The sequence below is a fragment of the Amblyomma americanum genome, chromosome 5, assembly GCF_052857255.1.
Source record: "Amblyomma americanum isolate KBUSLIRL-KWMA chromosome 5, ASM5285725v1, whole genome shotgun sequence".
In the NCBI taxonomy this organism is placed as follows: Eukaryota; Metazoa; Arthropoda; class Arachnida; order Ixodida; family Ixodidae; genus Amblyomma; species Amblyomma americanum.
Window position 1 is genome coordinate 119133284 of NC_135501.1, and position 26535 is coordinate 119159818.

Below are 26535 nucleotides of genomic sequence, written 5' to 3' on the forward strand. Positions count from 1 at the left end.
GGGGCCTTAGCTTCTGGTGAGTTTTCCTTCTTTTAGCAAAGCCTAATAAATATAACATGTTGAAATTTTATATTTTTATGTTTCTATCTTCGTTACTGTAACGTGTTTTAGGGCTTAGAACATTCAGTGCAACTGTCGCAACTTCTATACTCTTAAAGGTGCACTATAGAGGAATCTGAACTCGTGTTTTTATCACGAGAACTCTATCTACACGTCCCAGGCATTCTTATAAACGTCGAATTATTGTCTTGTGTAGCCGATTTTCCTAATTAAGTCGGACTAAATGTCCCGCCTCCCGCCTTTTTTTGAACTCAACGTGGTAGGTAGGAGGAACCAACCAACGCGACAGCCAGTCCCGTGGCGGCTTGCCGCTCTACCATCGGCGGAGTGATATGTAAATCAAAAGGTGCACGCGTATTTTTATTTCCGTGGGCCTAATTCGCGGCTATATTGTCTGTGTCTGAAACTGTTTATTCCCAGAAGCCTAAAAAAGAAAATAAAAACGAAGCTTCCACTGGACTGTCTGAAAGCACTCCACGTGTTGGTTGACTCCGCCTACTTACAGCGTTCAGTTGAAAAAAAAAAAGGCGAGATCCGCGACGTGTCATTCGATTTAATTAGGGCGAACGGGCGCACAGGCAGTAATTCGAAGCTTCTAAGAATGTACGGAGCGCGTAGATCGAGTTCCCGCGGTAAAAAGACGAGTTCAGGTGTTCCTCTTTAGTGCTAATATTAAAACTCGAACTACGTCCTGCGTTCGAATCAGCAGTGAGTTTCGTTTTCGCCCCCTGCTACACTTCCCTTCTCTTGGAAGGGAAGTGTAGCAGGGGGCGGCAGAACGTCAGGTTGGAGGATAAGATTAGGAAGTTTGCGCGAATGGGGTGGCCGCAGCTGACACTGGACAGGGTTGATCGCACAGATATGGAAGATACCTTTGTTTCGAAGTGGGCGAAGTAAGGCTGATTATGATGAAGGACGAATGGCTCTGATTGGCATTTACGGATTATGACTTGTTCCGGTCCTGGGTCAGACTTGCGTGTCCTGCTGGTGTGTAGTTGTGCTTTCAGCATATTCTGCAATGCGCTAGAATGGCCTATCGATGTCGTCAGGACGCATACGGTGTCCATTATAAAGTTTGCGGTGAACAAACATTCAGAACTCTAGAACCCTGTCAACATGTTAAATGCTTATTTTCCGTCTGCGCGAAGACACTATATCTTGTGCTGTCAAAAGTGAATGATTCAATAAAAGGGAATGAAGTTGAGCGTGTGACGGAATCTCGTCTGGCCGGGAGAGTACATTTGAAAAATAGGAGACACCGACCAATTAAAAAAGGTTCGTTCTTGACATTTAAACGCGATATACGCACTCTCTTTGCGCCGATTATTCAACCATATTTAAACGACCCTTGTTTGGTGATGAATTCATTGTGAACAAGGCTTCCGTGTGGGAGCCGAAACGTCAAGAACAAACCTTTTTTCACTGGTGGGCGTCTCTTATTTTGCAAATCAATAAAAGGGAGCATTATCTCTTATATTATGCACAGAATAATAGTGGTAATTCATTCCGAGGAAAGCTAGAGATAAACGCCTGATTGAAGAGATACAGGTGGGGTAAAAGGAGAGAGAGGGAGGAAGAGTTTGCATTCCGCCGTCACCAAAAATTTGGATAACGCATTGGCAACCCCAGTGAGAAATGAACGCGATAGCGTGTGGTACTACCACTCTAGCTTATGATCACGATTACTATAGGCTGCTCCCTTTGCACCGGGCAGACACGACGTAAGCATCCTAGCCGGTTTGAGGTGTGCTTTTGTGGGACGACCTTGCGCGGCATCTCTTGGTGCTTCGGCGTAAGAAGTCGCACTCGTAGTTCACATGGTGGGGCATAGTGTGTTTTGCAGCTTCTCCATCAGCAGCTCCCCTTACTATTAGTCACATGTGTGTTATATTGGAGGTCATTTTTAAGTATATGTATACAAATATTCGTATTCAAACGCTGAATTTAGAGCTATTCTCAACTGTTTAAAAGTCTTGTGCGTGCTTCCTTTTATATAAGGCAACCTGGCATGAATTTTGGCGTGCCTGCCGAAGAGTCGCAACATGAAGGCAAGATAAAGAAGGAGGCATTGTTCAGGTGCATTTATACGGTATCTCAACACTTCTGCCACACCTTTCGAAGGAAGAGCTTGCGCACTCATTTGAAGCCACGCCTGTCTTGCGTCCACTAAATTGCCTTCGCCATGAGCGCCAAGGTAAGAAATGTGATAAGCCAAACATGGACCCCTAATAATTCAGAATGTGGTCGCGCACTTGTCAACGCCAAAGCATGTTATGGCGGCGACATTTTTTAGACAGCGCAGTAAAGCAACTCCCGCTCCGCCTCTTCACTACACGTTGCCTATAAGACGCTTTTATTGAGCAAAATACGTTGACTTTTGTTCTTAACGTACAATTTTGCAAGATTTTGCAGTAAGGATGCGATATGCTTTTGGCGGAGTATTTAAAACTCATTAACGTCCTTGATGTCCTAAAATACCTGCACGACTTTCTGATATAGGGAGATAACAGCTATTGAGGGTTTTCAACATATTCAGGGATTGTTTCCTTCCTTTAAGTCTGACCCATGAGCTTCGCTTGACGATAGCATTCATTTCCCCAACTTATGCCTTCCCTTTCTGGAGCACCACGCACGTCAGATTTTTGAACCGAAGGAGAGAAACTGCTTTTATTGTAGGACTCAGAGAGATGATTCAAAGAGAGATGGCGAGGCCTTTTTTCTAAATGGAATACACACATGTTACTGTCACGCTGTAGACGAATGTATAAATAAACAGACCGTTTTACTTGGAAGCCGCCACTGTGACTCAGTGGTTATGGCTCTCGGCTGCAGACCCGAAAGACGCGGGTTCAATCCCGCAGGGGCCGTAGAATTTAAGTGGAGGCGAAATTCTAGAGGTCCGTTTACTGTGCGGTGTAAGTGCATGTTAGAGAATCCCAGCCGATCGAAATTTCTGGAGCCCTTCACTACGTCGTCCCTCATAGCCTTAATCGCTTTGGGACGTTAAACACTCCCTAAACCAAACCTGAACTAAAGCAGAGAATAGGAAAACTAATCATAAACTGAAGACACAATTAGAAAATGGGAAGTGGTCGTACCTTATATTCATAAGATATCGCAGAAGCCCTTGAGAATAGGTCAGAAGGCAAGCGTAAGGATGATTTTTTCTAGCCATCTCAGACTTATGAAACTATGCAATGCTACGAACGCGGTGAAAAAGACAAAACTGGCTGCGAACTAGCGTAGCAGGAACCGTTTGTTGTCTTCAATGATGGTGTGATTGTTAACAACAAAGTACCTCGGGGCAAATTGTATACCGGTTGTAGCAAACATATCTAATCGAAAGGCACTGTGAGGATATTTACATTGTTAACATTGCTGTATCAGGATGTTTAGACATCTATTGTCGGCGTTGCGGAAACAAGCATGCTTGTCAAACCGACTTGCCATGCTGTAAAATCCTGGATAGAAGTTTTTGCGAAATGTTAAGAGAAATCATCGCAGCAAACGAAATGGCCTGTGTAGGTGACTCGTGCGTTAGCATACCATCAATTTTTACATAATAAATAGGTGTAGAATTTACCGTTATGAGAAGATGAAGTGCGATTAACGTTGTCTGGTGTCCATACTATGTCATTCTTTGTACTTCTTTGTGCGTTTTCTTTTTGTATTTTATGTGACTCGCTTATAATTCAACCTTAGTTTGAAGTCATCGCTTGCTGCAGTCGTTCTTTCCGTATTCCCTGTTTTTTTCCTGGTATGCTTTCTTAATATGACGGCGAAGAAACTAGCCCAAATATCCGCTCTATTACAGCCGCGTCATTTTAGTTTTTCATTAATTGAAGGTATTTCTCTTGGGTGTCCAGGTTATTTGAGTTATTTAAGTATTCATTTAAAGTTTTCTAATGCAATACATTACCATTTAGCTGTCATTATTATACACTTCCTCCACTCCAAGTAAAATCAAGAGTACTATAGGCAACAGCACACTCCCGGTTATGCAGAATGGTTCTCCATAGAACATGGGTGCTTAGAGGGTGCAGTAAGCAGTTAAAATCATGGAAAGACAATTTTAGCATTCATTATGGTGCAAATACTTGAATTAGAGCACAAGAAGTTTTCAGACCTGCTCCTAGATGAAAAAATTGTTACAAATTTATGGTGCGCACATTACCGCCGCTTGAAAAAGTGCCGAAAAATTCGCCTCGGTCTATCTCAACCACTGCGCAGCCGTTGCAACAATCGATCACTGTATTCGCGGCTGGTAGAGACCACGCCGCATGTGTTATGTGATAGGCGTGCTCCTGTCACACGCCCGTCACATATTCAGGCACATATTCCCAGGCCTGTAAGACTGGGAATGGTGGAATTATCAACACACTCGTTAATTCCATGAGATCCCGCCGGGAAAGGTGCATAGGCTTGGTAGGAGACAACTTTATTTCATTTTATTCCTGGAACTGCATCACACGGTAAGGCGGATCTGAAGACATCGCACAGAATAAAAACTGTCGGTATTACTTCATGCTCAATAAACTGCATCCCATTTTTGCGTTAAGGCCAGAGAAACTGCTTATTTGATTTTAGCTGAATTCGTTTACATCCCATGTGAATCATAAAACTGGCCCAAAAAAGCATTCGTTAAAAAGCGACGTGCTTCTTATATTCTAGACTCGCATCAGGGAAAAAAATCCTAGCTGAAACAAGTTTAAAGCGGAAATTTCAGATGTGTATGCACTAAGCATAACACTGCAGGAGCTTCATTCGAAGCTTCAAGTACTTCTTTCCTCCTTCGCTTTTAATATCATCTCCCATTGTTTTGTGCAATGATTCTCAGTTGGAAGCCGGTGCTCGCCTCAGGCGCGAGGGATGACGCCCAGGAACTTCTTGCACTTGTTGTCGCAGTCGGCGAATGTGCGGAACTTGTTCTCGTTTCCACCGCATCCTCCGTAGACGAACTCCTCGCAAGTTTTCGTCAGGGTGTTGAAGTACCACATCGGCATATAAGCCAAGCATGGCCCGGAATCTTTCGGATAGGTGCACACTTGAGGCGGCTTGACTGTGAAAGGAATTGACGCCCGCATTGATTAGTCTAACAACTGTTCCGGCATAAAAACACAGCGAAAAATATTCTGAAGGCTTACGCGATCGCACAGCAACGGCGAATATTGTGTTCTGAATGCATAACCTAAGAGCTTATAATTCAAATTTTTATAAGACATATCGTACCGATATGAAATCGCTCAAGAGCCAATGCAAGGCACAAACGCGATGACTTCATATTAGCTCAAGCATATACCGAACTGTGGCACCATTATTCAATCGCATTGAAGGTACGGTGCACATAGTGCATGGGATCGCTGGCACAAGCTTCATTACGCTGCTTCAGCCTCAGGCGCGTTTTCAACATTGGCAAGAAAATATACTTATCGCGATCAAGAGGGAAAGTACGACCTACTTCCTTATTACTCTTATTTTCAAAGAGAAGCCTTTAATACGGGCGTAAAGTACTTCGCTGCGTTCTATCACTTTTTCGTTTCGTAATTTTTCTGGCAGGAGTCACATAACACCCCTTTCGGGGCAATACACGTAACACACATGTCATAGTCATGTGTAATAGTAATAGCTAAGTTTTATAGTAATAGTCCTGTGTATAGTAATGTAATCTACTCTTTTTCACAAAACTTCTTAACGAAGCACACGCAGGCCTTGAACTCTATAGGTCCGTTGACCTTGCGAGCTGGATCCGACAATCAGGCGCATCAAGTTTAAGGATTACGAACCGCACTTGAAGCTACCCGATTGCCGCTTCCCTGTGTACACAAAATCAACGTATTTTAAAAAGTTATCGTTTCTAAGCTGGTTGCTTCGCGCCCTTGTCGGGTGTGCAGCCCGCGTCTTTCGGGCCAGCAGCCGAGCGCCGTAACCACTGAGCCACCGCGGCAGCTCTTAAAAAAGATGTCATTCAAAGAATTTTGACATAGAGATAGTTCTTTGCGTGACTTTTGCTACATTTTTTTTTGCTGGAACACATTGAGCGTGCCGTCATAAAGCAAAAAGTAATTTCCTAGCGGTATCCCTAATTTCAGTATTCCAAAATATTTGCATTGCTACGTTAGGTTTAGCCGTCGAGCACGGTTAACGTAAAAGAAACAAAAATTTGTTAAGCTATGCTTACTCGCTTAGCGCATGAATCACCTTCTCCAACCTTGTCCCTCTCTCTCTCCTTCCTCACTCGAAACAGTGGAGATGATTTTCCTCTCCCCACTCTTCCACCTGCCACCGTGGCAGGTGGCCCTGATATGCGTCTGTTGGGTTGGCAGATGGAATATGGATTGGCAGGTGATAATTTCAATTCAATTTGCAGGAGGCAATTGAATTCAATTTATGCAATTCGATCCGAGACATTATGGTAAATTAAAATACTCCGCTAAATAGCTAGTCTTCCGCCTAATGCTGTAGCTTACATGGTAGAATGCAGGGCTACTTGGCTAAACCAAAGCTACAACAGCGACGCTCGAGAAACTCGCCGCCTATGGCGCCAAATTACAGAGGCAATGCAGCCGTGGATGAGGAGCATGCAAGACCGCAGCTGCACAATGCAATTGCTGCCATGCAGCTTAGCAATACATCAAATCACTACGTTGTCTCTCGTCTTGCATTGCCTTGTTGAAAAACCACCAGTATGACATCAAAAAGCATGTTTAGCAAAAGCGCACTTACATGGCCAGAACGGGGGATCAAATGTGCCAATGATGTCGATTTGCGCTTGGCTCAGGGATGCTGCAAGAGAAAGTGAACAATGCTGCTCAGCGATTATGTCCTATCTTTCACCCGTCGTATTCGTCAAGCCTGCGCTACCTCTGCAGGCGCCATGTTTCATTTTGATACAAAACAAATATTCTTCCTCCTGAATTGCATACCTAGGCCTCAAAAAAGCCAATTGGTTAGCCTGCACAAAGTTTCTTACAAATTCTCAAGAGATGGATATTAATACTAAATAAGCAATAATGGTGAAAGTAGCACTCTAGAGATAGGAAAATTGGGAAAATGGTTTTTTAAGCAAAGGAAATGATGAAGTATTTTTCTCACGTATCTAAGTGGACGATCCAACCGTGCCAAAAGGTAAGGGACAAAGAAGGGTGTGAAAGAAGAAAGGAAGAAAGAGGTGCCGCAGTGGAGGCCTCCGGAATAATTTCAACCACCTGGAGATTTTTAAAGTGCACTGACATCGCACAGCACATGGGCGCGTTCTGCGTTTCGCCTCCGTCGAAACGCGACCGCCGTGATCGGGCTCGAACTCGGGTACTGCGGCTATGTAGGCCAGCAGCTTAACCACTGGGGCACTGGGTTTGCGAAATAATTTTTAAATTTAAAAATGCACGTCACTAAAGAAATTTCCGCCTCCCACCCCTCCGAGAAAAAAAAATATTTTTCAGGTCCCAAAATCTCTCTCGAAGCAAATGGAAAAGAGGTGCTAAAAAGCTCCCTGGTTTGTGAAATAGTCCTTGCTGCGTTTGCGTGTTGGCATAAAACAAAATTATATTTGCAAGATGAAGAATATTAAATTCGCCTAATATAAAGAATTCTGTGCTATCATAGTCTGAGAAAAAGCTGGGAGTTGGCAGCGTACACAGTTGTGTGCAATGTACCTTAAAGGATTACTGTTGCGCGCTGCGGCCCGACTTTAATGGATTAAATCCTTTGGGGAAAATAACCAAAGGGAAGAATGCCACAGTGATGACTTGCCCTTCCGCTTACGCTTGTGGACATGTTACAGCGTTATTGTATAAGGGTTATACTTGTCAGCTTCATGTACAAAATGTTTCACACAAGATTTTACAGTTATTAAAAATTGGCTCTTTGAGTTAAAAATGCGTTTTTTTGGCATAGCATTGTCAGTGGTGTACTACATTTGAATACAACTAATATGGGCTAAATAGCCGACTAGTTAATTAATATTTGTTAGTTAGCTTTTAACTAATAATGTAGAGCTCACTAATTATTGAGAGGCGTGTATCTCATTGTGAGCAATATCCATATCAGTTTTTAGAATTTCCAAGACGCAGTTACCCTGGAGGTGTGGCCGAACAAATTTTGTCTACATCGGGCCAAAATTCGTGCGCTTTCAAGAGTCTTGCAACCAAAGTAACCTTTCCAGTGCACGTAACGCGTCGAAATATCGAAATTTATTGGACCACAGCGCCGAGGGTAGTGACGTTTCCGGAATCCTAAGCACTCTGTATAAGTCTCTTGAACAAAAAATACTTAGAGCGCGTTATGGAGTATGCGATTGGGAAATTATAGGACAGAGTGGACAGACGATGGGCAACAACAGTTGACTCATATTTATGAAGGCTCTTGTTATCCGCGGTTTTCATTCTTTTCATGTAAATGCGAACTAACTGGCAGACGACAAATACGGTTTGAACCGGAACTGGTTTTAAGCACAGAAGAATAGCGAAGAAAAGAACGAAGTTGAGAGGACTGATCGCTCTTATTCCCTTCCTCTTCTTCCTGGCTCCTGTACTGTCGTTGTTGTTGTTGTTAACCTATCAAAAGAACAACAACGACAGTCCTGTCAACTTGCGAGAGCGCTCTTTTTTGTCATCTTCGTTCTTTCCTGCGCTCTTCTTCTGCGCTTCAAACTAATTCCTGTAATGCGCCATCCAGCTTGCAAAGACGTCCCCGCAGGCTTTGAGCCCCATGAATCATGCCTGATGGAGGTAATAACTTCTTATGTAGCAAGCAGGGCGAAAGAAAAACGAAGTGTGGAATTATGAAATGTAGTCACGATAACATTGGCATAGTAAAACGCAGCCATGACGTGCCCTCCGACTGTCCGTGGTGACAAGATTGTTAATGTAAAGTTAATGTAAAGCCTTGGTTGGCAAAGGCTCCAGTCGGAAGGTGAGGGAACTCATTTTTTTATATAAAATGTAACGCCATTCGCGTAGGAGAGGTTTCTCAAAGGCGCATTCATATATTAAACATGCAGTGATAACGTTACAACCAAGCGCGTCTTCTCTGTGGCGCCTGCATAAATTTAGGCAGTTTTCAATCATATAAAGTCGGCGTGTTCAGATAACGTGAGTCTTTCGGTGAGCACCGGAGTTTAAGAGAGGGAAAGAAAATGGCGCGGATTTGTAGTCTCTTCGAAGCTGTTTTGGCGACACAGTTTCATTCGCAGTACCAGATATTAGGTCTTGACGTTTTGTCCACACTATTGCTCATGTTGGGAACTTTTTAATTGCGAAGAAAATTCCCTAAGGTGGTATTGTATATTGTATGGCTGGTTTTAGAGCAGAAGGACTCCACAAAGGATTTAGCCCATGTTTCTGTGCATTGGGCAAAAAAAAAAAAAACGTAGTGGTGCTATGCGGAGACACCCTAAGGAATCTACGAAGAAAACAAAAAAAAAAGCCTTGTCGTTATGAGTCATCTCAGCTTTGAGCTGCGTGATGCGGAAACAAAGGTCAGCAAAGGAGAGGACAGTATGAAAGCAATAGACAGCGGTCTGCCGAAGGCGTATTTCTATTTTTTTGCATTTTGTGTTTCACGTGGTATGGGGAGAACCTCAATTGTCTTTTATCAAACCGTGCATATGCAAATAAAACACGTACTCACATTGAACGTTTCGCTTTATAATAAAGTGACGACAAAGCTTAAGAATAACCACCGATTTCTTAAAGTCCTGAAAACTTTAACGGAGTGAAAATTCTTTTTAACTTTTACCGAATACACAAGCAGGCACAATGGGCAAGATATTGGCAAGCAAGACATGCGGAAAAACTCATAAAAAACACCACTATTAGAAACATTTCGCATGAGAGCATACAAAGACTCAAAGGAAAAAGAGAAAGAACACGCTAGAGTCGGTGTAAAAGAAAGAATTACGACCGGCGTGAAGACACTCGCACCAAGACAAACACGGTAAAACAGGACACCCAAAAGAAGACAAACCGGCCATCCATGGTGTATCAAGTGCCGTACTGGATACACAGAGCACAAGGCATTGAACATAGCCGGTGCCGTCAAGGATTCAGCAGCTAATACAGTCGGTAACGACATAATAACGAGCTGCAGAAATTCTCGTTGTTGCTCTTTCGCAAGCGTTCTTGCGTTCAGTGAGCTTTGTTAGGCATTCGCCCACAGGGATTTACATGATAATTACGAACACATCAGGATCGTAACCGCCTTTCCTGTCTTATTAAGCCTTAGCGGCTATCTAGAAGGTGGAATCCTGTGGCTACTACACATTTCTGTGGACCACAGAAGACGACACTCGCAGCAAGCAATGGTTCCGCAACAGGAGGATCGTATTTCCCGCACTCACCCCAACACCTGTTCTTGCACTCTTCGAGCGTCCCAAAGTTGTTTCCGTTGCCCTGGCAACCACCGTAGATGAACTGTTTGCATGTCTTCGTGGTGTTGTCGTAGTAGTAACGAGGGAAGTAGCCCTTGCAAGGACCGGGGTACTTGGGCTCGCGACAGGCGACGTCGACGCGGGCTGCGATTATCAATCAAGGAAGCGTTCACTAAAACTGTACCATCACAGTTCATTTTAGTTTTGTTTTAATATATTGAAGAATAGAGTGTTATGCATTATCCGTAATCTCCCAGGAAGAGAAGATAAAAATTATGAACACTACTCGCCCTAAACAATACTTGGATTGGGGTGAACTGTAAAGGTAACCAGCAAAACGTACCATATACAAAAAAACTAGAAAAATAAGTATAGCCTCCAGGTAACCGGCTGTACCTCAAGGCACTCGTTGTCCCATTCTGCCAGCTGAGGTTTATTGCCGCAAGCGCAAATTCATAGACATTAAGGCGCGGCATTTGAACGATATGGAGAAGAAGCAATAGAGCAGTTGTGACATTCGCTTGTTTCAGCACCGTTATTCGCACACTGAGCGATATCGTGTCGACGTCATGCTGTATTCCTTTGATAGCAAGAGAGAAAAAAATGTTTTCTAAAGCCGACTCTGCGAACGGACTAGGTTACATTTCAGAATTCGTCAATTTGATAGCAGAAAGTCGTGGGATAACGTGCTAATGCGGGATGCGATGCTTCGAAGCATGCTCTGTTTTAAGTGAGCTTTGGTGTAAAGGAGATGAACTGGTCGATATAGCCTAAGACTTCTTCGCACTCGCCCCCTTAGTTCTTCTCAGTAATCTTTCAGTGTTGCTAAAAACAATGAACTAAAGCTAGCATTGTTCTTTGTGCCTTCTTTCAACTGTATTTGTATTTTTTGGGGCTATTTTTGATGTTGTTGGAAAGGCTTGCCCGACTACCCGATGCCCTCTTACTTACCAATGGTGTTTCTAGAAGCCGTGATGGTAAATTAAATGCAGTTACTCTAATATAGCTGAAGCTTGATTATTTTTTCAAAACGTTTTACCTATATGTCCGTATATTCCATTATTGCTACTGGCGCGATGATCATAGAAGTGAGTCCAGCATGTGTCAATTGGCTGTTTACACTCAGCTTACGTCTCGATCAACAACACCGGCCAACCGCCGCACAAGAACTTCCCTCAAGACTTGCTGGTTGTTTTGAAGTAATAGCGAGGGAAGCTGGTGGTGCAAGGGCCGGGGTTCATGAGCTCTCGATACGCGATGTCTGTTCGAGCTACGAGTGTCATTTCACTTCGTTTATTCCGTGCAGTCTTCAGGACATGAGGGATGAGAGAAAAATCTGCATATCAGCAGCTTGACAGCAGCCTGACAAGCATTGATTAATAAGGCTTCTTTCATATGCAAAATACATTTCGTTCGCCACCTGTTCTGCAGCATTTTTCAGCAGAGCGTTTAGTTCCCAATAATCACCTGGCAAGCAAAGCAGAAAATTATGAGCGCAGCATCTCCTAAGCAACACTTAAATTTTTGTGAATGACACTGTTAGGTACAAAAAATGTCATTCTGGTGAAATGACACCAGCGCATGAAATGTGGGAAAGTGCAAGTGCAGAATTACGAAGGCCACTAACATTCGGTCCCTAAGAAGATCGAATGCACCTGGACTGTTTACTTATATATCTCTTTTCTGCAGCACTATCAACTTATTGCGCATTCTGATGTGGAAGTAATACTTCCGTCTCCGTGATACCTAGCGAGAAGAAAATTTTTACTTATTAGTATGAAAGCAATATTTCAGGAGTTCAAACCAGCTGACCGAGTTTTAAAGAGGTGACCAAGGTGACCGTGGTAATACCTAGCCTAGCAACAGCCCCTGCAGACACAAAAAATATTACCGCGACTTGGTTTCGAGCCGCGGCGGCGCGAATAAATCAGCTTCGCTGGCCACAGCATGAGGGCAGTATTCTATCTTCGCAGGCGACCACGCCGCGTGTTAAAGCGCAACGCACTCTCACGCTCTGCATTGCACATCGTCGTCTTCATCAGCTTCTATCGGCAGCGGGAACAGAACAGATCAGCTTAACTTCAATCGGAGCTTAACCTTAGTCTAATATCGTCGCCAGACGTGCCCAACACCCCGCAAAGCAAAAACATGAGCCAGCCAGGCTAAACACTTTCTTTCGCACGTCTACTGGGTTTGCTTGCGTTAAAACCCTGCAATTTTCTTTTACTGAAAATTATTACTAATATTTTGAAAGAAGCCGTTTGATATAAAACAGAAAGTTGATCTAAAGAAATTGGCTGTGGTTTAGCTCTGCTTAAACCTGGAGTGACGCGATAGCTATAGCTTGCTGAGTGCAACTTCGTCACGTGACCAACCACGTGACGAAACACGTGGTCAGCCACGGCGCCGCGCCGCCGGCAGCTGCTCCTCACAACGCGCCGCCACGCTGAAGGCTCGAAATGCTACAGTAATTAGTTATCGCTACAATAATCAGGCAAGAGAGAATTCAATCAAATATCTCGTATCTGGCCTAATCCATCAGTGTAATGAGAATGGAATGGTCATGTGGCTTTTTAAAGCTGGCCCCTCCTTTCAGCATCTTCATTTCTTTGTACCGGAATAAAATTATCACCTCATATCAGCACGGTTCTGTGACTTACTGTGACTTCTTACTGTTATCTTTCTTTGTCTTGTGCTTTTTTTAAAGATGCATAGCCGGTTAGCAAAAGCCCTCACCCTTCCAAATCACATTTTTGGAAACAACTGTGCTGAACTCACTGCAATGGTTGGTTAGATATTTTATTTTCAAGAGACTCTGACCATTCGTATGCACAATGTGTTAAACATTTACACACTCGAGCGAAGTAATTCTTAACCTCCGTGGGTGAGTTTATCACTCACTGAGGCTGCCACGTGGCTTCCCACGCCATACTGCCTAAAATACGTTTTTTTTTTTGCTTGAAGCCATTAGTCCACATAGTGAAAAACCTTCACGGGCTGTTTTTTTTAACTTCAAAATTTATTTCACTTATATCGCCAACTTCACCACCTATTGTTTTGGTGTGATGGGCTATTCTTGATATTACTCCAAAAGGCAGCGCAATTTGAGATCAATATAGACTCACCAGAGATATAGGGAAGGTCAAAATCACGCCGTGGCGCGGCAACCAGTTCAAAGTCACCAGCCACGTCTGATGGTTCCTGCGTGTGAATACAAATATTTAACGAATGTAAACGTCCTCGCCGGCCATTAAGCATTGGTAATTGAAGGCAGATCACGACTTTCACATTTTCAAGCCATTCAAAAGCTGTCCGAAGTCTGTCACAAATGTATCCTCTATGCATGGCAAGTACTGTCAGTAACCGTGGAAAATATATTTAAGTGTGAGCACAGAAAAAAAGAAACCTTACATTTACTGCCTGCATAATTGCGCGAAACATCCGCAGTCCAGAATGGATATTCGTTAATAGTTACGGCGTTCTTATGGTGTGGTGGCCTGGACTCCGCTAAGGTGATGCCTAACGTACTACGTTCAGTGCGAGATGTACTGAAGTGCGACACAGAAGTTCAAACGCGTTAGTGGAGACGATGAGTGCTTGATGTGCGGTGCCGAAGGAAAACGGTGGAAGATGGAAGGGGATTATAAGACGGGGCGTGGTTGAGCTCAGATGATCGATGCCTCAAAACAATTATGCAATGGCCGTGAAGCACCGTCGTTACATAGAAAGCAACTCGGTGGATTGCGTGACGAACCGCTTCCCCCAGCTCGAGATCCGACGCAGAGCCAACGCGATAAGCAGACCTCGGTCGGACGCTCTCGAATCCCTTAGCGGCAAGGCTACCTCGAGATGCGTGAGCTTGGGGAACCTTACGCCTGCGTGCTTCGTCCGTTTCGAAAATGGGAGAACTTTCACCACTGCGCAACACCCGTTGTCAACTCTAACGGTGTGCCCAAGATTGTTGACGTAGCCTTTGGTTCCTTTCATTGTCCTTTCCTCTCTGTATGAAGTTTTCTGCATAAGTTCTCGCCTTGTCTCACTCTCATTGCAGTGAGTGATGACGCAATCAAGAGTCTGAGAAAGGTAGCATACCACGGCATTGTGTGCAGTCTGGAACGCGAAATTTTTTACGCGTCAGATCTCGAGCTACTATAAAGTAAGAATATAAGCCTGTTGAGTTTATTAGATTTATGCATTTCTTGAAATTAACGTACTGACTTTTCGCATCGCTCCTTCAAGTCTGTTAATGTGCTTCTTTTGCGACACAAAATCAAATTTTTTCGTCATAGTACAAGACTAAGAGTTTGAATGCGTCAGTGTGTAAACGTTTAGCCTCGTGTGGCGGTTTCAGAACACCTTCTCTAAGGAACAGCGGTCTTAAACAATTTGTTGTGATATTGTACTTACTAAATGATCCCCACTTTAATTTTTCTGAAACCGATCAGCCAACTCGTTTAAGTTTGGGAACCCGAGTGAATATTGTGGATTTAATTCTGATTTTAAAGTTGAACCTCTGGTTTTTTCAGGTTATCGATAAAAGGCATTGCTCTCTAGATCAGTTACATTTGTCGTTTCTTACGCCACGTGACCATGCCATGAAGTGCTTAATAGAGTTTAGTTGTTTCTAACGAGCGCAGCCATCGGTGAAATTATTAATTTAAATCAGCTGTAAGAGGAAGTCGCAAAGTACATAAAGAATAAAACTGATTCAAGAACAGACCCCTGGGGAATACCTGCTTAGACTAACGGAATCACAGCGCTAGTAATTGCGACAGTAATTACCCTCTGCTTTAAATTGCTGGCTATAATGAGTGCAGTTCCAGCAGTGCAAAGCTAGAGAAACGTGGAAACATTTTTTGCACTTCGGAAGCTTAGTAATTGTGAGGGGAGACTAGCTACCCAACGGGAACATGCCGTTAAAAGACGCATATGTTTACTCAAACAACTGAGTATCGCGAAAATGTTCATTTCATATATTACCAAAACCCTTAAACCATCGTAATAATCATTTCAGGCAGATTCGTTAACTCATTTATTGCGATTGATAATTGAGTGAAACAAGCTAGTCGTTTAAAGAATCGTTCACACGTTCTGCGTAAAATTTTTTTGGAAATTTTTCAACAGGTAATTCATAACATCCACAATGTTTTAGTGGGCACCTTCGTTCTTTTTGCTGCCTATTTTGAATTTCAATAGCTGCGAGCTAATACAGCAGCCGCACGCCAGTAATATATTTTGTAGGAAGCTAATTATTCAGAGATCAACAACTTGCGATATTTCAGGAAAGGTTGCAATGACGACTGCGTTTTTAGCAGACAAACTTTAAAGGTTTGTAAATGTGAATAACTTTCATTTTGTTCGTTTGTTCGGTTGGGTTGGTTTTATGCGAGTTTAGCGTGCCAAAGCGACTCACGCTACGAAGGACGCCGTTGTAAAGGGTCCGGAAATTTTGACCACTTGCATTTTGTTCATTGCAGTTGCTGATATCACACAAATCACTTTACCTCGATGTGCGAAGCGATGACAGCCCTGATTTGACCAGATTACTCACATCGTACCGTGCGCGGTAATATTTTGGGTCGTGTCTTGCCGGCCAACCTACCTCCGGGCTGAAAGACTCTTCTTTGTAGAGCCCTGCACGTATGTCTGCAAGAAACCCATTAAAATATTTTTTTAGTCAGAGTCACTGTACAGGTAAAAAAATCTTTTGAACAATGAAGTTAAACACCAGTAGATCATATGAACCTTACTGCTACGTACCCTTAATGTCATTAAAATGCTACAGAGTACAACAATTGACCGTTTATTCCTCTGAGCAGATTCTTCAGTGCTTCTACCATCTTAATGTTTGCACGGAAATATGTTGCTCTCGAGCAACAATTGTTGGTTCTGTTTGTAATTTCTTAAAATAAAAAGGCGTGCCTGATCGTACATATTTCCACATTCGTGATATGGGACGTTGAGGAACTCCGTTAGGAATGGTCTCACAAACAAACGAGCGTTATTATCACACTCACATGCACACCTCCTCTGGCACTCAAGGAGCGTTTCAAAGTTGTTTCCGTTCGCCTGGCAACCTCCGTAGATGAACTGCTCACAGGTCTTCGTGGTCACATTGAAGTAGTAGCGAGGAAAGTAGCCAAGGCAAGGACCAGGGTACTTGGGGTCCAGACAGGCGACGTCGATGCGTGCTGCGGCAGTCAGTTGCGCAAGAGTTGATTAGAAAGGATCACTTTGAATGCTCAATTCATTTTAGAAAGCGACCAATTGTACAACATCTGACTGCAGAGCATTCAATCCAGCAATGATGATTCTCTATGAAGGGAATGTGCAAACTATGACGGCAGCATCTCCCAGATAGTACTGCGGTTGGTGCGAATAAACATGGCATCGAATAAAAAAAACAACGCAGGACCATTGCCACTATGTAACGCGTGATTCAGCGATAGCTGTTCGGGCATTTAGTTTTCGGGATATTTTGAGGTAGAAAGGATACAGTGACCTGACATCGCAACGGTGTAGTGGTCAAGTGATGCACCCCTACACTGGCTGGCGGCTGTACCAAACAGAGCCACCTGTGGGCTTATGCGACACAGCTTGACCGTGATATAAGGTGAGTGCTTTAATTACTGCTGGGTGCGTTAATGACATTCGGCCGGTGGGTGTATGTCATTAACGCAGCCACCGGCTGCGCCAACGACGACGACGCGCAAGCCGGGGATGGTCGCCAAATTTATCGCTGCAATTTTATTCATGTTGAATCCAGAGCACCCTGGACTTCACTACGACCTGCGCACACTTGGCTTTGTCGCAAAAAAAATACATTGTTGCTGACTGCCAGGCGCGATGGCTATGCCAAAGTGCGAACGGCTGGGGTATGAAGGCCCACTGCTCACAAGCGGGGCACACTGCAAGTGCCGGAGTTGTCCTCATATATGTATTCTCCCAGCTCCTAAATGCTCTGACCAAGCGCTCTTGTGTATCTGCCAAACCTTGCTCTCTTTTGTTCCTAGCGATAAAAGCATTGTTTTTACTCATACAAGCTATTTCACAGAGGTCGATGAGAAATGCTTCAGGATAGATAATTTAAGACAAAAGGATGTTTTGAGACAAAATGATAAGGCGTGATACGATACTTTGAGGTACATTGTATATAACCTCACTTTACAGCACCCGCTTTTTACCTCTGCCACTGTAAAGGATTTCTACCAAAATCAAACAATCGGCTGAACTTAGCGCTCTGCGATGCGCCATCGATCAGGCGTCCTTTTTGTTTTTCTGCTTTTCATTTTTTTAACATGCACCATTCACTGAACCAGACGGCAAATATTGCAAGACATTTTTCTTAAACGTTTTATGCGACATTTGTGCAATTTTCTCTTTAGATTTTCAGATCGGATATTCCAAAATGCCATGATGATCGATCGGAAAATTTTATTTCCCAATCCATACTCTGCACTATAAAGAACCCGGATCCTTTGCATGGACGTCATCTGTACGTAATCTCGAGAAAGACGGCCTCGGTGCACGATTTGGGAATCAGTTTACAAAAAAAAATTGTTATTTCTGTAAACTTCTTGTCAAAAAATCTTTTTTTTTCGCCACCTATTCTGCATCTGTGAGGAAGGTTTGTGTGTGCCTTATTCTGCAAGAGCGTTAAAACAGAAAATATAGACACAACATCTCCTAAAGAATACCAACACTGCTGAGAACGAGAATTAAAGGCCTTCCGATATCCATGTCTTCATCTGGTCGTAAAGTTTCGCATTTTTTTTCTTGACCATGCACCAGGAACCTGCGTAAGCCTTTACTCTCGGAAACCACATTTGTGGAATTGTTTCTTCATGATTTTTTGTCTGAATTTCTACATAAAATTCACAGTCGGTGAAGCTAAAGTGATGAGCGCTCAGCTCATATTTCCGAAAGTTCTATTACAGATCGAAATTCTACGGCAGATAATTGTTTGTGAAAGGCGTTGGACGAATCTTAGACGCTTAGTGCGGCTACCACAATGACAACATAAAGACTAAAATGGAGCGATTCTGGTGGAAGCCTTGAGTCATCATATTAACATCGCTTAAGTTTGGTTAGTTTTAGATCGGTATAGTATTGTTCGGTGTATACTTTTTACGATTTGTTGTTCTGGACGCGTAATTCGACATATTAAAGCCATATCAAAGATCGCGTAATTCGACATATCAAAGCCAACTTACCTTCGACATCAGGAAGGTGAGTTGCCCACACTTCCCGTCGGGGCAAGGGAGTAACCGTCTTCGGACGCTGCGTATGTTATTGGAGTTGTTAAGCGAGCAGTCAGCATCATTGTATTTCTTGAAATCGGGGGAGGGGGGGGGGAGAGGAGTGGGGATGTTGGTACTTACGAGTATAATTTTTAAACGCTTCAAAACTGTGTGAAGAGCGACGCAAGTATTCCTTCACTTCACCGCAGGGCAACCTTGCAAATGGCGCAGAACCATTACGGCTTGATCGCGCATATGTCATAAAATCACGGAAGGTCCAATGCTCATTTAGCATGTGTGATTGATCTTTTGTATTCCTTTGTAGCGTGTGTCCCTAATCTTTTCAGGTCAACGCGATTTGATTCGAAGCGTATATTATCTGGTGTGCGCTCACGCTCGTCTCGTACCTGAAGTGAGCATGACCAATGATTTCATGTGGTCACATTCTGATCCGCTGTAACTCGTTTGTGCCATATAGGATTTTAAAAGTAACCATTCGTAACAGCGACGCCAACTCGTATGCAGTCTTATATAATCCTATTCTGGACGCAGTGTGGCACGCAGAACTATTATGAAGCATGTAAGAATTCGTCGGAGGCATGCTTGGAGGTGAAAACGCTAAGGCGCCCGCGTGCTGTGCGATGTCAGTGCATGCTGAAGATCCCGAGGTTGTCTAAATTATTTCGGAGCCCTCCCCTACGGCACCTCTTCTTCCTTTTTTCTATCACTCCCCCATTTATCCCTTCCCTTAAAGCGCGGTTCAGGTGTCCGCCAATATGTGAGACCGATATTGCGCCAATTCCTTCCCCAAAAAGCAATATTCAATTTTCATGCTTTTCATACATACTACTCGTAAGTATCGCATTCCATTTCATACAAAATACTTATCAGTTAAAATACGTTTATAATAAAGTTACTGCCTTCTATGTGTCCACGTTCCTTTCTATTTCACAAGTAATTTCAGATATTTTGTTTTGAACAAGGTGCTAATTATGGTTACTTTTTGAGTATGTAACTGCATATGTGCCCCTGCCCGCGAATTTTGTGACTGCCCGTAAGCACGATTCATTTCACTGTATATGCTTTACACGTGATTCGTTCCAAATTTGAAACTCATTGTTTTTATGCAACAGGCCCTCCGGAACAAAGAGGCGCCGTGACGTGGTCAAGCTGCGCTTAGACCAGCTTTTTCTAGCTGTTCCCTCATTTGCATAAAATGAGAATAAATGATTTCCTATCTGCACCACCTTTTGGATGGGGAGCATTTGTAGTTTCAGTCAATGCGGCTACCGACCTCTTAGAGCATCACGCATTATGTCGACAATGAGAGCGATACGTTAGAGCGTTCCTTTCACCCGGGTCATGCGCTATTTCACTCACTGTCGTGTCTGGCCAGTCAACATACCTTTTCCGAGGGCTTCTTGTGGTGGTAGACGCCTTCGAGTTGGGTGGTCGGGCCAGCAACGTCTGTCAGAAATGCGCAAACAATTTCTTTTTCTATTATAGGCATTTATTCAATACATTTTTATGTTGAAGCATTAAATAACTGAACATGCACAAAACTTACTCTAATCCTTCCCCTGAAAACCTTACTAGGGTGTCAAAGAAGGTAAACTAATTGCTTGTTCCTTGGAGCAGATCTTCTTTGCGTCTACTTCCTCAGTGTTTCTACAGAGGTATGTTGCTTTCATTTAAGAAATTTTGAGTCCCGCATTTTCCTAGTTGATCTAAAATTAATGGCTTACTAATGACCAACAATTGATATCTTTGTTTTAGACTCCCAGAATGTGGCGATACCGTCTACCTTTAATCTCGCGGAAAGCGTTCACGACCATCTAGACAGCCGCAGCTTAGCATTATTTGGGGACATGAGTCAGCGACAAGAAGACTGACGCATGCAATAGGGAACGGTAACACAGCTAAGAAAGAGTAATTATCCGACTCACAGCGACACCTCCTCTGGCACTCTTGGAGCGTTTCGAAGTTGTTGCCGTTGGCCTGGCAACCACCATAGATGAACTGCTCGCAAGTCTTCGTGGTTACGTTGAAGTAGTAACGAGGGAAGTAGCCTTTGCAAGGGCCGGGGTACTTCGGCTCTAGGCAGGCGACGTCAATGCGTGCTGTGAAATTGATTGCGCGGGCGTTGATAATAAGCCTTCTATCAAACATAACATTCATCCCATTCATGATATGTTCCATTGCATTTCTCATTGAAGCGTTAGCTGTATCCGCCGTATGCCCGTACCACTCGGCATCTGTTCTCGTTCTCTGCTCAAACAGGGAAACACGTAACAGTCTTCTTCGTAACAATATTTTTGGCTGCAACCGTCCGAAATTAAAAAAGCCACTAATATTGCGCACTCATTTATAAATACATGCTACTCCTCTTGCAGTAACTTAATGTATATGTCTTTTCGTGCCTCTCAGCCGTAATTTGAAAACAGTATATACATAATAAACTGGCCGAAGTCTCAAACTGCGCGGCTGTTAGCATCTATGACCCGTCCTTGAATGTGCAGCGCACAACATGTCAATGTGGGCTCCTCAAGGAAGACCCCTTCCTTCCCATTCAGAAAAGGCGCTAGGTATCATGATGGGAAGCTTTTCTTGCCACAATGTCAGGTGATTAATAAACTGAGCAGTTCGTTTCACATGTCATGAAAAGAATTATTTAGAGCACCAATGAGAGCTCTAAATGATTATTTTCATACCATGCGAGACGAAATACGGAATATATAAAACACCTGAGATTGTGGCAACAAAAGGCAGCTCTCGTTATATCGTGTAGTTCATTGCCGTGAGTCCTGTAGCCGTCTTTCAAGCTGTCCTTCATTCTTACTTCAAGATGTTCTATTTCCTATTCCGAAGCGTTGTTAAAGGCCACTATCAGAGACTATGTTGAAATAACAGCATGCGATTGTTTGTTTGAAACGATTCAAGCTTGCATTATTTTGCTTTCACTAATAAAATTTCCTTCCCTGAAGAGAGATTGAAAGAGTTCACTTAATTTTCTAAAATCCATTGCTGCCGCTAATGAACAGCTTCTAAAAAAATGATAGCCGACTTGCGTAGTTTGGCAAGTTGCAAAGTAGGTGCTCTAGCGGTTCTTTTTTCATTTCGGTTCCGTTGTTCGGATCAATTGTTCACGGATGGGAGTCGTCTAGATAGCTGAAGTGGGTTAATGCGCATATGTACGGAATTGTTCGTTGTCTATGTTAAATTGATAAATCCTGGCATGTCCTCACACCGCTCCTGGAGCAGTGGTGCAGCGGTCAAGCGATGCGCCACTGCCCTGCGATGGCAGGTAATGCCACGGCTGGCGTTTGTGCGACCTCAGTTGCTCTTCCCGAGAAATCTCTCTTCAGACTTCGATGTTTTGTGACAATGCGGTAGAGGACTAAGTATGGAGTTATGCGAGTTGTGAATTTCGCATATACTCGTATGAGCATTAACACGCGAACGAGGTCGCCTCATACCTTTTAGGCGCAGCTAATGTGTTCGATTCAGTTTTTGTTTTTGGCTTTATAAACGCATGACACGAATTGTTGCGGCATTATTCTCAAAAAACCTTCTTTGTAACAGCTTTCAATCTGCGCAGTTTAATACGATGTAAACCCGCATGAACTTCATAAACTGCGCTTAATGCACACCACCGTTGGAATAACTGCCGACCCTGACGGTCGTGGCCAACGCGAGTAGCTGACAATGAGAGCCAAGGTGGAAATTTTAAACACAATTTCTTAAGTACACTCCCGTTGGTGTAAATGATAGTGGCGGAGATAAAATGTCATTTACGATAAATATAGAACAACAAGAACTTCAATCGTAGAGTCTTGCACACTCCTCTACGACACACAGAAAACTTCACGAAACCTGGCCTTTTCGTCCTTGCACATTCCTATGAAAAGTGTTCAACTCCTCGTCTATCTAAAAGCTGTACCCAGCCCGCCAGTCCACAGCCAATGTCGTAAATGCAGAACAGAGCTCTCGGCTAGAGCGCTTTAGACAAGTGTGTGGACGACCATACGGGCTGAAGCCCGGTCCCTCTCCACAGAATGCATGTTTTCTGCGGGCCAGATCCGATGGCTGCGCGAAAGAGCGAATTGTCAATGTACGAAATTGCTTTGCATTCACTATCTGAGTACAAAACATGCGCATTAGCTGTCGTTCATTATTTTCTTGTCTCTGCAGTGAAACGCGTCAATTCTGCGTTTTTGGCTGGATACCACGATTTTCCTTCGTTAAAGCAAGGGCAGTAATGGAAATTTTTACTTATGCCGACCCGTTCGTCGAAGTTTATAAGTAATGTTTCAAATTCTGCTCCTTGAACTGCAAGGGCTGGTTGTTGCAATGTCACATGAGCAGACAGATGAATCGAGGCCCACCGTACCTAGCCTAGTCTCCTGCGTAGCGAAAATTATTCTAACATGTGTTGGTCGGGCCTTGCGGCCGCCACGTCGCTGCGATCTACACACAACCTAAAACAAAGCCGGTTTATTAGAAGTCATTAGTGTCGTCTTATCCAAAAGCACTCAGGGTCGGCCTCGTATCAACCGGCAAAATTTTGTTCATTGCATTTCTTATTGACCTTATCGTGATGAGCGTTTTTTTAATATATACAGACGCTTTTATATTTATCTTCCCATATTTTACAAATTGTCTGCGTGCGAAATACAGAAATCATCGAAAGGAAACTTCCTTCCGAATGTATCATATCATCGTCCACTTTCTTCGATACGTAATTACACATCGATAGTTGCCTGAATTTCCTGTAATAACTGGAATACTAGGGTCGCCCATGGGCACAGTTTTCGAAAAGGCTGGCTAAGCCGCCTGAACAAGCGGCTGCGTGCCCTGCAGCCTATAGAAGCAACCGATTGCTTCTGGCCAAGTTTTGCGGATCCTTGAAGAGACCGTTTCGTTTGGTCGTTCAAACGAAGTTCAGCGGAGCAGCGATCGCTCCTTTAACTAATGCAACATAAAACTGATTTAGTAAGCTTCAGAACAAACGCGCAGCCAGCCCGGCCACCAAGCCCGGCTCGCGGTTGCTCCTTCGTCCGTCAGGTGGAGCAGCGGCGTGGATCAGCTCCTTGGCTTTCCTCTGCGAAAACTGCTTGCTTCCTAGAGCATTTTCTCATTAATTCTCTAGAGTACGGGCAAGCACCGATGTTTAACTACAGCCAAAGGTGTAAACCAAAATAAGCTACCTTGGGATGCTTTCTCTTTATTTGGAGAGTACACTGCTCGCAGGAATTTTTTAAAATATACGCACACATAACTACGGAAGCCTCTGTAGTCCAAGATGTCTATCATTTGTGGTAGCGAAATAGACTCACCGGAGACATCCCAATCGCGGGGAAAAGGCAGATCCTCTTCTTCGTAGAGCGAAGCCGCCATCCTTGGCGGTATGTCAGTTACCTTAGAAATACAAATGTCACAGCGGTTCATTAACGCAGTAGAGACACGAGTTTTTTTGGAGCCATGTTTTGTTTATACTGACGCACTGGACATTATTATATATCACTCACGCCCTGGTATTCAGCTTTGCCAGGTCAATAATTCAAAATTCATTGCGTTCTCCTGTCGTTTCGCTCAGGCTTTGACGTGACACACGATATGAGACCACTTGAGGCATGCAAAAAGTGGGAAATAATCACTGCTTGTTCTTTTTTGTCACTTAATTTCTCGAGGAGGTTTGCATAGAGTTCGTGTGAATTAAAACGAAGAAAGCAGGAAAACACTGCATTATTTTGTATGTTTAACTTGATCTGAAAGCGTCCTTTACGTTGCAGCCTTCGTTTACCTGTTGAAACCGTGACCGCATGAGAGAAAAAATGTAACTACAAATTATACACTGTTTTTTTCGTAATGCGCACAGCCGTCTGTATTTTAATCCGCTGCGAATCATTGTAAGGAGGTAATACGCAGCTAGGATTTGCTGTGCCTTTCTTTATTAAACGCAGGAAGCTTGACGCAGCTGCAGCAATTTTTCAAACTTTTCAAGTTGCTCTGAAATCCGTAGCAACAAATCTAATGCCACTAAGCGTATAAAAATTGTTAGGCGGGAGTGCGAAAGAAAACACATGATACAATTTATTAAATCTCCTAAGTTACTGCGTGCCTAGGTTTAAAGTATTTGGTTTAGACACTGTCAACCAAGCAGGCATTTTCGCGTGATTGGGATATCAAATGCTGGCATTATAGGTCTAGCAAATGACCTTTCCTTGTACATATTTAAATCCCCGTTAAAACGATGGTCATCCGTCATCATCATCAACAGCAGCAGCCTAAGAGGCAAAGACCTCTCACATGTCTCTCCAACTGACCCTGTCCTTGCCATCTGCGGCCAGCGTATCCCCGCGAACTTCAGTTGGAAAGAGATTTAAAGACAGAAACAAGTGAAAACAAATCATCTCAGCGCACTCAGTCTAGGGTAATTTTTATTCCGTCAAAGTAATATAGAGTATACGGATGATGTTCTGTACCGCTGGGTAAATTGCCTTTAATGTATGGCTAAGCTTGACAAAACTAATGCGCAACGATTGTAGGATGACTACGAATTGCCCATGTGAAGCGTTATTAGCGACTCATGCATCAAAATTCTTCAATTTTGTTTTTATAAAAAGAAAAATAATACACAGGTAATGTAAACTTCAGAACACACAAATTAAAACATCGATAGTCGGTAACAAGAACACTTAAAACTACTTGATTTTTAGCAATGCTGATTCTTGGGCTAGTTGGTACTGTTCACTCATAATGGAAAAGCCTTTAGCGCAAAAAACGAGGACGTGAGAGCGCTGTCCCGTCTTCCTCTCTTGTCGTCGTTTTTTTCGCTAAAGGCTTTGCCAATATGATTGATTTCTAGATGCCATGCGGACGCGTTACACGTCATGAACTAAAACGCGGAGAATGCCACTAAGTCATGCATCTATAGTTTACTAGGACGGCAAACTACACATCAAATAGGAAAAATTTTGTAGAACTTAGCTACCAAGCTCCGATATTGGTCATGTTGCACCTGGTTCATCTTGGTGTTGTGGGATGGACCCTGTATACCTAGGTATTTTCACCAATGTTTTAGCGTTTTATCCTAAAGTTATCATACAAATCTTCGGCTATAGTTTCGCTATAATTTTGTTGCAATGTATTAGTAACATGCAGTGTCCCTACTTCACCCTTGGCATGTTGTTCTCTATTTTAACGTACTCACCGACTTAATGTATTTCTTTTCAAGGGTTACTTCATTAACCTTTAAATCCCGTCCTACAAAAATTCCACAATGAAATATTACTCTGCATAAATAAAAAAGAAACATCTGAGAAGATTTGCATATTCGTTAATAGTTTATGTTTTTTTGTCGCATTAATGTCTTGATTCTAATAAAGAGCGGTATAAGAAGCAAATATCAAACATGCTGTGTAGAAACTGGAACAAAGATTTTAATCGCGCGCCTGGATTACAATCGTTGAAAAAAGCTAAAATGATAGCGGAAGTAGTTCGAAAATTAAATGAACTCTGAATGTAATAGCTGGCAACATTGAGTGAAGTTTCTGCTTTGGGGAACTAGAAGACGGGGTTATTTTTTGAAAACCTTTGAGGGCTGTTAAAGCTTATGACGAATGACTAGTTATCAAATTGAAACAGACCGTTAACCCAGAAACCACTTCGCTAAAGAAATCAGTTTTAAAATATCGTTTAATTTATTGTTTAAAACGTATAGACCGTCGTTGTCGTGATTTAAGGCAACTGTATTGTCCCATTCACTCACTGCGTGTGGTAACTGACGGGGAAAAGCTGGCTGTTTAAAATGGCAGCACGTATCTTACGTGTTTAACCTTTTGAAATACTTAAATAAAGCTGCATTGG

At 43.1% G+C, this 26535-nt stretch overlaps 1 protein-coding gene across 1 annotated transcript in view; it reads right to left on the reverse strand.

The window, feature by feature from the left end:
• Window positions 1-4488: 4488 nt before the first annotated feature.
• The window catches only part of LOC144132623 (actinia tenebrosa protease inhibitors-like), a 34086-nt gene continuing 12039 nt past the window's right edge, over window positions 4489-26535 (reverse strand). Inside the window, exons 6-15 of the mRNA XM_077665155.1 lie at window positions 24003-24084; window positions 20613-20786; window positions 20072-20133; window positions 18640-18706; window positions 16444-16617; window positions 16029-16072; window positions 13552-13627; window positions 10397-10570; window positions 6784-6843; window positions 4489-5119 (exon numbers count right to left, since the gene is read on the reverse strand). Of these exons, the coding sequence (XP_077521281.1) occupies window positions 4917-5119; window positions 6784-6843; window positions 10397-10570; window positions 13552-13627; window positions 16029-16072; window positions 16444-16617; window positions 18640-18706; window positions 20072-20133; window positions 20613-20786; window positions 24003-24084 (1116 nt within the window). The 3' untranslated portion in view covers window positions 4489-4916. The remainder of the gene's footprint in view (window positions 5120-6783; window positions 6844-10396; window positions 10571-13551; window positions 13628-16028; window positions 16073-16443; window positions 16618-18639; window positions 18707-20071; window positions 20134-20612; window positions 20787-24002; window positions 24085-26535) is intronic.